Source organism: Tinamus guttatus, unplaced genomic scaffold (assembly GCF_059628265.1).
Source record: "Tinamus guttatus ecotype Peru unplaced genomic scaffold, ASM5962826v1 Tinamus_guttatus_pri_ptg000004l, whole genome shotgun sequence".
Classification (NCBI taxonomy): Eukaryota; Metazoa; Chordata; class Aves; order Tinamiformes; family Tinamidae; genus Tinamus; species Tinamus guttatus.
The window spans coordinates 12,913,233-12,927,089 of record NW_028288538.1 but is presented as its reverse complement, the minus strand read 5'-3'; the positions used below and the strand labels follow the sequence as shown (position 1 = coordinate 12,927,089).

At 37.7% G+C, this 13,857-nt stretch overlaps 1 protein-coding gene across 2 annotated transcripts in view; it reads left to right on the top strand.

Annotated features, from left to right (window-relative positions):
* Positions 1 to 13,857, top strand: part of NEDD4 (NEDD4 E3 ubiquitin protein ligase) — a 49,670-nt gene that overhangs the window by 20,750 nt on the left and 15,063 nt on the right. For both annotated transcript variants that reach the window (XM_088520044.1, XM_010219301.2), the window contains 3 exons: positions 10,584 to 10,634; positions 12,569 to 12,630; positions 13,253 to 13,355. In XM_088520044.1, coding sequence (XP_088376170.1) covers positions 10,584 to 10,634; positions 12,569 to 12,630; positions 13,253 to 13,355 — 216 coding nt within the window. The remainder of the gene's footprint in view (positions 1 to 10,583; positions 10,635 to 12,568; positions 12,631 to 13,252; positions 13,356 to 13,857) is intronic.

Here is a 13,857-nt window from a genome sequence, read left to right as displayed (position 1 = left end):
TAGTCTGGCCTAGTATATTGATATGCTGAGTCTGGGTTCAAATTTAACAAGTTGATACTGGAGTAGCATTTAGTAATGTCAGCTATCTGTACAGAGCAGTCATGAAATCAAATCAGTGCTTTGGTCAGAGACTGCAGAGTCTGAAGCAGCGAAAGGTCTAGGCATTCTTTTCTTGCATGCCTAGCTACTAGCCTTCAGCCACCTAATATCAAGTTTCCTGCTTTCTATAATCATCAGCTTGTTAAAGGCTGACTTGAAGAAAAAAAATCAAAACCATAAAAAAAGTTAGTGAGAAACTGTTTCTGTGACAACAGCCCTTGAATTATTTTTAATTAAGTTGAAAAATGTGGAGAGTTGATGGCCTGCATACCTCATGCATGCATTGGATGAGTTCTGCAGCACATAGTGGAATTTCATTTATGTGAAGCAGGAGGTGGAGGTATAAAAGTCTATGATTGCAGCATTTAAGATTGTCCTTGACTCTCTCTTTCTGTTTCTATTATTTTTCAGTGCATACAGCCCTTCTGCAAGTCAGTGCAGAGCAAAAACACTGTTCAGGCCAGTGATGCAAGGAAAGCAGTGGGAAGGGGGACAGGTTGCATGTCTACATGTATGCAAATATTAAGTATTAGAAAGGACAGGAGGAGCAGTTGGTACAGTTCCACTTGTAGACCATAAACATATGCCTAAAAAATGGTTAAACTGATTTCTTCCACAAGTATAATATTGTGTTGACTTTACTTTTAGTGGTGGCCATTCCTTCCAGATCAGGATCACTGCTGGTTAGAAAATATAAACATCTGAAGTGTACTTACAAATCTGTTTCAGCATGATATGCCTTCAAAATAATTTCTTATAAAACAAAGGGAAGCATTGTAGTCCTTTTTTTACAAGCTATTTTACTTAAATTTTATTGAATGGAGTGCAACAATATTGAAACAGAAATCTTCAGAGGTAGCATACCAAACTTTATATTGTCATTCTTGTATGAAGAAAACTTTCAATTGAGTTGAGCATGTTTCATCAGGTTCAGAACTCATTTTGTATTTGTAAGGGAAGATACCATTCAAATTTTCAATACTGATGGCAATAGTAGTATTGACTACCATCAACCATCTCTTTTATTTAAACTTGGATAAAAGGTCATGATGGTTTGGGGAGTTATGTCTCTTTGCTAACCTGCGACACAGCTGACACAAACATGCTGAGTGGACCAGAGCCTGCATTGGGAAGAACTTGATTCCTCTGACAAGTGCAGCACCACAGCTGCTGATGCTGGTGATGCTGGGAATGTCGTGTTCTCTTGCATCCTTTTGATGTCAAGTATAGCTTCTGTCCTTGCAAAACTCCTTCACTGCCTTCATGGTTCAGCCTTCCCAGGCCTCAGACCATGCAGGTTATAGAGCTGTTTGTCCTGCTTTGGTGCCTGGTGCTGGGAAGAGGGAGAAGGGGACAGGAGCTGTGGCTCCTCTCCAGCCAGCTCTGTCTTTATGTATTTTGAGCAAAGGGCCTCTATGGCTGTCAGTGTCTCCAGTCTGTGCAGGGAGATGTACTGCACACACAATTCTTGCGTCAAGGCAAATGAAAAACTGACTTTTTTTTTGCCTTTTGCTATGATAACCTCAGAACCTAATAATTTTCATATTGTTCCATATTGTGCATCTTAAAGGATCATCTTAGCGGGCTGTTTCCCATCGCTATTTTGGGTATCCTTTTAGTCGAAGAGAACTGAGGAGCTGTGTTACTGAAGGATCCTGATACCAACTACATTAGGCGTAAATGACATCAAAACTTAGTTTTGGGGGAGATTCAGATTTTCATGGCTTCAGCAAAGATCGTAAAAGGTTGGCTATTTTTTGTGTATTCTATTTTGTAGTTATTTCCCCATAATATTCTCTTTTGGTTTTTACTCTCACCTCTGGGCCTGCTGCAAATATTTCTCACTGTAACTTCTCTTCCACTGCATTTCTCCCAGCTTCTAATGGGATTTTTTTAAAAAAACTTATCTGTATCAGTTCAACTCATCAACCCTTTCACTCCACAAGCAGGGAAGCAGAATGTATTACTTGATCAGCAGGCCAAAGAATGCAGTCTTTTTTTGTGTGTTAATAATCTGATTATTGTAATAGAAATTTTGTTTTTTGTGTAATGCTGGGCAATAAGTTATTTTCTTATTTTGAAACACTATATAGTATATAAGTAATTTCAGAGCTCCTGAAACAGTTACATATATAGAGAGATTTTTAATTAACCCTCCTTCTAGTTGACTCATGGCCTTTTAATCTTACATGAGAGAGAGGGGCGGAAAAAAATAATGGTGTGGCTTCCTTAAAAAAGCCCCAAGTTATAGTGGTGCCATTTGTAAGAACTGCGCAGTTTTAAGAATGTGTTATAAAGTGAAACTTGCTTCCAAGGACAAAGAGACATTCTTACATTTACTCTTGACTAGACAAGTTGCAGGCTTGCAGATATATGACTGTGATCATTAGTCGGTCTACTTGTATCTACAACTCTTTTATTTTTTATTTATATTAAATAACGCTTTGTGTTGAACAGAAACATGCTCTAGGAAATGTAATACAGAAATTAGTCCTTTTAGTTACTATGGCATAAGAAAAATCCTTGACACAGTTACCAATACTTGCAGGTATTCTCCCAAGAATTGTCAAGAAGCTCAGCTACAAAATTGTTGAAATAGTCTGTAATGAATAATCTGTTAATCTAGTAGGATCCTTTACTGAAGGAAGGGTAGATGGTAAATAACATGCTGGTATTTTAAACAACCTAAGGGAATGGAGGGCATTACAGGTTCTTCTAAGAGGTCAATTTGGAAAAAGATTATGCTGAATTTGTAAAGGAGATTCACTACATAACTTCACTTTGTCTCACAACTAACCAACAGTATCTGATGATGCGTGATATAATTAATACATGACTCACTTAAATTTTCAAATAATACTTGCCAAGAATTCTGGAAAAATTTCCCCAAAATACAATCAAGGCATAAGTGACAAGATTGCATTCTCATGGTTAACAACTATTTGGAAGATAGGAAAGATAACTGAGAATTAAATTGTCAGCTCTGAAGTTGCAGAATATCTTGTGGTAGTGAGTGCCTAGGCACTAGAACTGGAGCTTTGAAAGTTGTTGTTGGTAAATGCTGAGGATCCTGCCCGGAGGAGAGGTGGCTGCTGATGCCTGTGCAGCAACTGTCTTCAGTGCCGCTCAGAAATATATTATGCCATGGTGAATGACTCGGTGAAAATGTCAGCTTCAAACTTGTTGGCAGTTAAAAGGTAAATTGAAGGGTGGGATTCATTAGAAAAGAAAAAAGAAATGAAATTAAACACCATTATGTACTTGTATAAATTCACATATCCGTGCTGTGCATAATTATGGACACCAAGTTTTAGAAAGTGTTTATAATAGAGCTATAAAAATAGAGAATGGTGACAACATCAGATGTGTTTTAAGGCAGGAGCCCCTAAATAAACGTGGGGATGTTTGACTTAGGAAAAGAAGAGTTGCAGGATGTAACACAAGTTTATAAAACCCTTGTGGACATGATGTGAAGGTGAACAAGGAATTTACTTTATCTTACAAAACAAATACTAGATGACATCCAATAAAACTACTTGTCAAGGGAACTTCATTCTCTCATTTGAGCTCACAGTTGTAAGTTATTTTTGGTACAGAAAGAATAAATGGATTCCAAAAAAAAGTGAGAAAAGGTCTATCAAATGTATGGATTTTAATTTCAGGATGAAGAAATCCCTAAACCATTTTGTCAGGAACTGGAGGGTATATTGGGGAAGTGTAATTCTTTACTTGCCCTACTTGCCCTGTTTCTCTCCTTTTCGTCAACATCAGCTCTTTAGCACTGTCAGGGCAAGGATACAACATGTCCAGAGCATGAGGCTTTTGCATTTGGTGCTTGCCCAGCCCTTCCAGCAGCCTGGGATCAGATGGCAGGAATGCTCTTTAAAGTTGCCCCATCACCCTGGGCTGTGGTTTCTCCTCTGTGCTCCAGCATGTGTTTTCTCATCTCCTAGAAGTGGATGAACTTCACAGATAGAGCAAATGAGCAAAACTGCCTGGCGTCTTTCAGGCGAGTCACTTGCTTATGACTGTTTTTACCCTTGTGTGAAGGGGACTGCCACGCATTTCTGCTAAGAGCTCTCCATTTCAACTGAACTTTCTTCCTCCCTCTGTCCGAGGAGCAGAACCTGCTCAGTTGGGAACACAGCCAGCAAAATGTTTGTAGCTCATTTCAGTGTTAGTTTATGGATCTATAATTCAACAGCACATCACTGTTTTTCCATCACGGTAGCTTAGGGTATACTGAAAGTCTGTTGATAAATACAGTTATTGTGTAAGACCTGGGGTTGCTTTCCACTATATCAAATGGCACCTAAGAAAACAGAATTTAAGGGTATCAGCATGTTCCTGTTGAAATTTTATGCAGACTTTAATTGAAGTCATTGAAGTTAGGGCATTTTGAAATGCAAATGTTGACAGTACAGCTACTCAGTAAGAGGAATCTGGGGAGAAACATGATACATGAATTCTGTAGGGCCTGCATGGCTTCTCTGGCAAACTGTGATTTATTTATTTATTTATTTTCCTTCTCCCCTCATTTCTTCCCCCCAGCATAAAGGAGAAATTCTTGTTCAGTAATGTGAAAGCAATAGGGCTTTTCAAAGAAAACCTTTTCTAGAATTTATGAACATTACTTATTCTGCAAAAGAGCTCCTACCTCAGCTAGTTGTATTTATTATTTTTATTTCTAATAAGTTTTCTTTGGGCTGAATGCCTAGCTTATAAAGAATAAATCTACAGTGGTTAACATTTGGTAAATAAACAACTAAAACACGTCTGATGTGGGAAGCATAGCGTAACTTCAGTAAGAAATGCCATAGAGCTTATCTAAAATAAATTGTTATACTGCTCTCGTCACAGAAGTAGTTGTGGGTAGATTATTTGTATTGTAGCTGCAGCGTGTCATAGAGGTTGAGGCATCCAAGGTCAGGTCATGCAGACCAGCTTAGGTCTGATAGGATTTATTAGCTCGAGCATAGCACAGCTGAAGGCAAACCAGTAAGTTCTCCTGGAGCCAGATCATCTGTGGGCTATGTTTAGGACTGGTGCAGGCTTGGAGCTCAGCGAGGTCACCACGTTCAGGCTAGGCTTCCAGCTAGGTCTGCAGGGACTGGGTGAGGCAGAAGAGCTTGCAAAGCTGGGTCGCAGCTGACAGGCCCCGAGCAGCGCTGAGGTGTGGAGGTAACGGGACATCCCGAGTCGGTGTTCATTTTTTGGTGCAGCAGTAGCAGAGTGGGTTTAAGGCTGCTTTTGAAAACCAACAGCCTAGCTTGCAGTTGGGCTGGTTAGTAGTCATGCAAGTCCTTCAGCATGGCCTGCTGAAGGCCTGGGTTCACAGAAACCTAGCAGAATGGGTCCATTGCTTGGACAGTCTGGGCCACGTGGTGAAGGCTGTAGCTAGGCTGAGCTGTGTGTGTGCAGAGAGCTGCTGTGGAGCCTCCAGGTCTGTGCATCTGCGTGGCGTTGCCTCAGAGCTAATCAGCTTTCCAGGAGTGAAACCATGAGGCAGAGATGCTCCAATTGCCAAATTATTCATGTTGATTTTTGATCTTGTTTTTCTTCCCCCCTTGCTCTGAATAATTTTACAATAAAATTGCCTGTCTTGAGTCCTCTGGCTGAGTGTTGTAGCCAGTGTGGCGAACATCTGTCATACCTCTCATTTCAGGGAGAAGATTACATACTCAGTTTTAACATTTGATAGGCCTTAGATTTTTGAAATTATCGGTTTTGATTATTAACCAGCGAAGGTAAAATTGTACATGCGGGTGCACACCTTATGCATTTGTTTTTCAAACTTTAATAGGAGTTGTAAGATTTGCCACAAAAACTCCTGCGAATAGATGCAAAAGTTGCATGTTTTTAATACCATTGTAAATAAGACTGACTTGTCAGAAGAAGCTTATCAAAATAGTACCTAGTAAAAATATGTAGTACTGTTTTCTGAAACTTTTTTAAGCATTGGTGAGTTTATCACTAGGGTGCCAAATCTGGATTAGTTCCTGACTTACAGAGCATAGTATTCCTGCTTTTTACATAGTAGATCACTTGACACACCTCTTCATAAAACCAGAACTCAAATTCATGAAAAACATGCGTTACCAATTTTTTGACATGTTCTATGTTTACATTTTGCTTAAGAATGCTTCAGTAGTATCAAAAGGTGTTTTGTCTTCCTGTGAGCCATGTGAAAATGGTCTTGTACACACAAAAAAGTAAAATCTTACCTTAAAGGAAATACTTTCATATAAGCACGAGTTCTCAAAGTTGCTAACATTGAATGGATTAATATAAAAATGTTATGATAAAATTACTGTAGACTAAATATGAATTTGCAGGGAAGTTATCTATAAAATACTGGTTCTAAATAAGAAGTACAAGCTCTGAATAGAGGAGCAGATGATATTTTTGCTCTGGCCTATATAGAGCAGCAGTTCTCTGAAAAGATCACTTAGAAGTGAGAAAGAATTAGGATAAATAACTTGAGTCTTGTTCCAAGCGCTGCCTGTTACCCAGATGATGATGCTGACGCAGGTTACGCCGACTCCTTGCTCTGGCAGCAGTTGGCAGGGTGAGGGTCCTGCAGAACACAGCTTGCAGAATAACCATCTCTCTGACAGGAGGTGTTTTCTCTAGTTGGAAAGTGCTGAGAGGTTCCTGCATCTTGTAGCTGTCAGCCGTATTATGGCCAGTTTGATGGTAAGTGTTAATTAACAAAGTGGTGTCTACATTTGATAGGCATCCTCCTCTTCTCCCTTAAAATACAGGAAACTGTGACTAGAATGCATTCCATGGAGGAGGGTACTTATTGCTTTGAATAACAGAGAAAACTGGTTTTTTTAGAATCCATGGATTTGGAAACAACTTGATGTGATAATTCGCTTTTGCTTTTCTGACGTTTTTATTTTCCTGTGATGAATAGCATATGCTGACAGTATGTTATGGAAGAAAAGAAGCTTGACTGACTTGATTTTAAGTTTGAGAGCCAAATAATATACCCAGTGCAGCATGAAAAGAAAAATACTTGATTTTGCTAGTGTAGCTCATGAAAGGTATTTTCTTTCTTTTTTTGTTTTTTTCTCCATTCTCATCAAGCTTGTAGCTAACATTGATGTTTGGGTGTTTAAGCAGGAAGAATGTTGGTTTTATAAGGGATCTATTGAGCTCTTGTTTTCTTTAGCAGCGATAGTCCGGATCACTGTTTGTTTTTTCAATTTGAATTGATACTTTGTATTCCCTCCAATAAAAGCTGTATGTTTTCCTCCTTTTCCCATACAGCTGTAGGTTTCTTCATTCGAGAAGAATGAAGACCAACTTCATGTACAACTAGCTGTCTGTTATATTAAGTAAAACCTGGGAATATACTTAGCTTGTACCTAGTTTGCTAAGACCAAAAGAATTACAGTCACAAATGTTGGTAGAGAAAATGTTATTTTAACACCTTGAACTTAGACAAGAGGCTTTTCAAATGGTGCCGTGAGGAATCTACCGATTAAGAAGGGCACTGAATTCAATTAATTGTCTTAGATAAATTATGGGTAGGGTTTTAAGTGATGCACTTATATGAGAGATTAAGACAAGCATGTGGATTAGTAGTTTAAAAACTTTTTCCAGTTTTTAATGGGAAATGTAAAAAAAGTTTCCGATTCTTAACTGTCGCAGCTTAAGTACAAATTCGTCAAATAGATGAGAATGAGTTTTTGATTTCAAGTATGTCTGCATGCTTTTTTAATGGTTTTCCTCACTGCGTGCTCGCTTTGGCATTACACTCGTTCTTTAAGTGCAGTGCGTACAGCAGCTGTCTCCCCTCTCGTGTTTTTAATAACTTTCTATAGACTAAACCACAGGATCAGTAATGTACAAGGCCTCTTTGTTAGCGTCCTGTATCATTAATTGAGGTTTGTGCACTTGTGCTTTGGCAAGCAGAAAGGCCTTCTCTGGCTGTCAAGAAACGAGGAGTCTGCACCCAGAAGTGCCCCGCTTGTCTTTTCGGGAAAAGCCGGCCCCTGCTCTCGTGACCCAGAGCTCGGGCGGCTCCGGCTGCACCGGCATTTAATGGTTAGTGCCCAGGGTGTCTGTTTGGACGCTGCCTTGGCACTGTTTTGAAGCCAGTTAGTCAGCTCGTCGCAGCGCGTTGCTGGGGAGCACGCCTGCCATCCGATCTACCTATTAGTAGTCTGGAGGTCAACAGAAATCTCCACTGGAGGATTTGGCTTTCTGGCTGGAGGAGAAAGTACTGTTAAAGGTTGGTTATCGAGGCTGGCTCTGCTAAAAATAGCAGGAGAGACAGCAGGAATAATAAAGCAAATAGCAGAAGCCCGTGCGAAGACCCTGCTGCAGCAAACACAATGTTCTGAGGTTTCTGCGGCGTGGCAGACTTTTGTCCCACATTCCAGTAATTTATCGGAAGGGCATGTTCCAGGGAGCAGTGCCAGCACCGCCGCAAATCCCGAGCCTTTTAACATCTCTCAGGGCTGGGCTGGGCCATTTTTAAAAACAGTTTCCTAGGCAAAAATGATAGCTCTCTTTTTCCAGAAGTTTGTGGTCTTTAACAATACAGAGTTTTCTCTTAGTAGTTCAGGGAATCTTCAGGCAGCTCAGGTATGAAAGTTATTGTAGTGTTTTAGCCCAGACCAGTTTGTGAACTAAAAGCAGTTTTCTTCTCAAATCCAAATCCAAGGCATACATATTTTTAAATAGACATACTGTATGGTGTGTCTCTAGATTTCTAGCATGTTGTCTTGTATGATAAGATCCAAATCTTACTTCTTGGAGAGGTAAAAATTTCAGAGCTTTGAAGGAACATTGTCAATCAACTTGTCCAAATGGAAGGCAATGTTTAGTCTAAAGGTGAAAGTGGCAAAAGTGGGCAGCAGACCTAGCAAATAAGGGTACCTCAGTTAAGGCAGGAAGAACTGCTTAAAAAAATACCTGTATCCTTAAAGTCAGAGATGTTAAAGTGGAGTATGTGTCAATGAGACTGAGGGAGTGAGCAGAACTGGAAGGGAAGGTTATTACCTTGAAATTTTGGGCCTGAGATACAGACACTGGTAATGGCCGCATTGATGGAAGAAGGTCAGCAAAACCTTTGGGTGTTGAGTGTGTGCAAATGTTTGTGATGCCCTAATAGGTTTAGCAAAGAACAAGGTCCTGAATTTTTTGCTAGCTGGAGAAATCAGGAAGGCTAGAAATCTAAGGGCTGCACATGCCATGCTCTTGAAGACTGCTAGTCTCCTAAAGACTTATATTCTTGTTATATTGTGGATTTTTGAAAAATGCCATAGGTTCATGCATGCCTCTTTAAAGTGTCATGCCCTCTTGGTTTCAGCTATATTTCGATATATATAAGCCGTGTATTTTCCTGCCTTTGTGAAGGCTTGTGAAGGCTTTTAAATGGTAAGTGAAATGGAAACAGCTCGATGCATACTCCAGTAGTCCCACAAGAACTCAAAGTATTTTGACTCTTGGCAGTGACTATTGGCAAATACTGAAATTACCTTAGTTGCCTAATGTACACTGTTTAAAATCTTAATTTCTTTGGCAGGAAAGAATCAGTGGTAAAACTATGCTGTACAGTGTTACTGTGTGTTATCATCACTAGCTTGGAGTGGGCTGGCTTGGAGAGAGCCAGGCTGCAAAGCTGCCGCATTCGTAGTCTGCCTGGAGTGAAAGCGTTTGAAAAGTGCAGGCGTCCGGGGTGGGCAGGACCTTTTAGGATTTTTTTTAGCTGTTAAAGCTAAACTTTGCAGAGCGTAGGTCAGTAGTATTTTCCAGAGAAATAACTTATACTTTGGCATATATTCTGATGTCTACAGGCGTGTTGGGGTGGGAGGTGCAGATCTGGCATTTTTGCTGCCAGGTGTGGGACTGCCAGAATAACTGAAAATGCTGAAGAACTGATCATAGAAAAAACTTGCTTGTTGCTTAGTCTTACTTTTCAGAATAGCTATATTGTTTTCAGCATTTCAAAATTTTTAATAAAGGTCTGTCTTAGCTGTCTTACGGAAATTGCCAGTCTCATTATATTATAACAGATGTCTATTAACATTGTTCAGATTAACTTGGAATTGTTTAATTACTTAACCATATACCAAGATTATTATTTTACTGGAACAGCTAAAGGGGAAATACTTTTTTGCCTTTTAAAACAGTATTGCCATTAGAGATACTGAGGAGCTCAATCCTGACACTGAACAACAACTCTTGTTATCACTAGTTTATGTAATTTAAAAAAAAAAAAAAAAAAAAGGAGGGGGGTATTGCTTACATGCCATTGTTGCGATTTTGAAAGAAGCACAATTTTCAGAGGTTGAGTACTGTGTTCATCAACTTCTTGTTTGGTCAGAACAGATTTTGTCTCTAATTTAGTGTGGCTTCAAACTCTTAAACATTACTGTTGTATTAGGGTTCAGAACAACCTTTGTAAAACTCTTCGCAACTTCAAATGTCTGTTTTTTTTTATTTTTTCTTATTTTTTTTTTCCCTAGACACGAGATGATTTTCTTGGGCAAGTGGATATTCCTCTTCATCAACTACCGGTTTGTGTGTGTTTATATATGTTTTTTAAGACTCTGAAAAGTAAAAGTGATTTTTGTATGGAACTGCATTACAGTCACCAACGGCATGGACCATATCCAGATGAGCTTTAAATTCTCCTGCTCTTGTTTTTAGTGCTGGTATTTCTCAAGAATCATGTAGTTTACTTTGCCTTTAGGTACTACTTTCTGCTGATAGAACTGAGTGCAGGAGTGCTTTTAGTTTCCTCAGGAATAATAAAAAAAAAGAAGCTTGAAATAGTATCAAAGATAAAGAAATTGTAAATATAGTCATAGCTCTGAACATACTCTTCTTTAGAAATTGTTTAGTTGTCTAAAATATTTAACCAAACTTACTTTTAATATTTTCTTATTCCCATAAACTAATATGAAAAAGGCTTAAGTGGAGAAATGGAACCAATAATGTTGTGTACATTCTCTTGGTTTTGTTGTTCTACTCATTCTGCAAGGCATTTTGTTAATTTTAAGGGAAGATCCCCAAGATCATTAAGATAAGTAAGCTTTTTCATTTTTTTTTTTTCCTGAGCTCTCAAAACACTAGAAAATATTTGCAGGCATATCAGCAACTATTTTAAATATAGGCAAAGCAAAGCCTTTGCAAGGGCAGTTGCTCTCTGTTCCGTTCGGAGATGGTGTGTGCGGGAGGAGCGACGGCCTCGCTTGGCATTTCCCGCTGGGACGTGGGATGTCCCTCTCGCTCCGCTCCCTCGCCCAGGTAGCGTGGCCTGCCGGGGCGAAATGCCTCGTCATGCAAACACAAGCTGCCCATAGCTGAAAAGAGCTTGTAATAAAGAAAATGTGAAAATGATAAATAATCTGTGAAGTAAGACGATCTACGAATATATATCTTGTATTTCCAAAACCAAAAATTATTGTTCCAAGTTTAATCTATTTTAACCTACTTAATTTTTTTGTTTTGTTTCTTTTTTTTTCCTTCTTAACAGTATTTATCTTGTCATTAAGAGTTCTACATATATTATAAGTATAAAAACCTAATTTTGCAGGTACTTCAATCTGATATATGTTACTGTTACAGCACAGAACATGTGCATTTTAATTCATTGAAGATTGAACGTTTCCTCTTGAGTGTGATATCTTTTATTTGTATTGATAAGAATTACAATGAAAAGCTAGAAATAAAGAATTTTTTCTTTCTGAAATGCAGTGCAACACAGTAAAATTTAGTTGGCTTAATATTAGTTAGCACTATATTAGCACTATCTCTGTATTAATTAAGATTCTTAAGAAAAAAGATAAAAATCCCTTTTTATGTAAAACTTGCAATAAACATTTACAAATCTTTCTAAACACATAGTATTGTAAAAAACAACATATTTCTGTGAGAATTGCAGAACAGATGTCAAGTGCAAAAATATATATGTTAATAGCAAACTAGATCTCTTCCTCCTTCACATATATTTAAAGAATTCTTTTGCCATGTTTCTGTATTTGCTTCTGGGATGTGATTTCTATTTGCCTCTGTCTTTGGGCAAAAAACATTTTTTGTGTCTGTTTTCTGTAAGTATATTAAAAAAAAAAATGAGGGAGGAAAGAGTTATGATAAAATTCTTTAACATGAAAACTGAGAAACCGTTTCTTGATTCCAGGCTAAGCAGTCATCTTTTCTCTGCTTTAGAAATTGTACAGTATAAAATGTAAGGTAAAGTGGTGGGGTTGTTTGTTTGTTTGTTTGTTTTTTGGTTTGTTTTTTTTTTTGCCCTGGACCTGGGAATTGGCTTTTCTCTATAGCTAAAGCAGGTAACATTGTTATTACTGTGCACAAATCTATAATTCAAATTTTTAAAGTGTCCTATAGACTTCAAAGTGGATTTATTTTTTAAATGCAAGTATTTGTTGGTGTTTGATGGTGTTCAGGACAAGGGGAAAATAAACAAAAAAAATCTGTCTTATTCCAGACAGAAAATCCCAGTATGGAGAGACCATATACATTTAAGGATTTTGTTCTTCATCCAAGAAGGTTAGTAAATGCCATATAAAACTTCTGCCTTTCATAGCTACACAGCGCTACTATGCAAGTGCCACTTTTTTTTTTGTCTTAAATTTGCATGTTTTCATCAAAGAGGTTTAAGTTTCAGTGGAATAAGATAGTAATGGTTCTAAGTCAGCATTTGTTTATATACTTGAAGATTATCCATTGAGAGCAAACAATTTTATTCATCTAAGACACAATTCTTATGACCTGATGAATTTACTCTTCACTCAATAGTGAAATTTGTGACCAATGTTATGTCATACTTGATTTACCCTCTTTCAGCTTCCTGTTGTATCCTGCCTTCCCTGAAAAGATGTCTGTGTTTTGTTGCCATTTCACATAAACAGTTTTTAGGTTAACAGTCTTTAGATTAAATTCACACTTATTAAAAATTTTCAAGGTCATTTTGAAGACACTTGATCTTGAAAGTATAAAGCCCAAGGTCTCACAGTGTCTTTTACTTATGGCATTTGTTAGCTCGTAATAACTTCTGTAGATGTTTCAGATGGAGATAAAATTATGTACTTCTAGAGTGAATTGCTGGTTTAACCAGAAATATCATCTTTCACATGGGCTTGGTAACAGCATTTTATTTTCTCTTCTGCAGCCATAAATCAAGAGTTAAAGGCCACCTTAGATTAAAAATGACTTACTTACCTAAGAACAATGGGTCTGAAGAAGAAACCACAGAACAGGCCGAAGAATTGGAGGTGGGAAAAGATGTATATATTGCTGAGAAACCTAGGAAGTGCTTGCTCTTCAGTTATTAAGGATAGCTAACATAAAGATGGCTGTTAGAAAATAGTGATCTGTAAACAGTCTTTTAGAAATATGACCCATCACTATCAAAACAAACCTAATGTACTTTTTTTTGCAGTTATTTTAGGAAATAGTATAAGAATAATATAAGGAAATGTAATATATTTCTTTAACTAGAAAATATAACTCCAGAATTTTTCAGACATTTTTACAATGTTACAGAAGATAGAAGCAAATCTGTTAAAACTTTTATGTAATTTTAATGTAAATTTTAGAAATACTTCAGAAATATCATTTCTCTGTATTTTTACTGCTTTTTAATATGGCTATATACTGCCAGCCAGACACTGACACTTTGCTATTTTTGGTGTTTCACTTTTTTTCCAATTAATAGGAGTATTTTACACTTTTTCAACCTTAGTCATTTTAATTGAGTGTTGTTAATATTATATT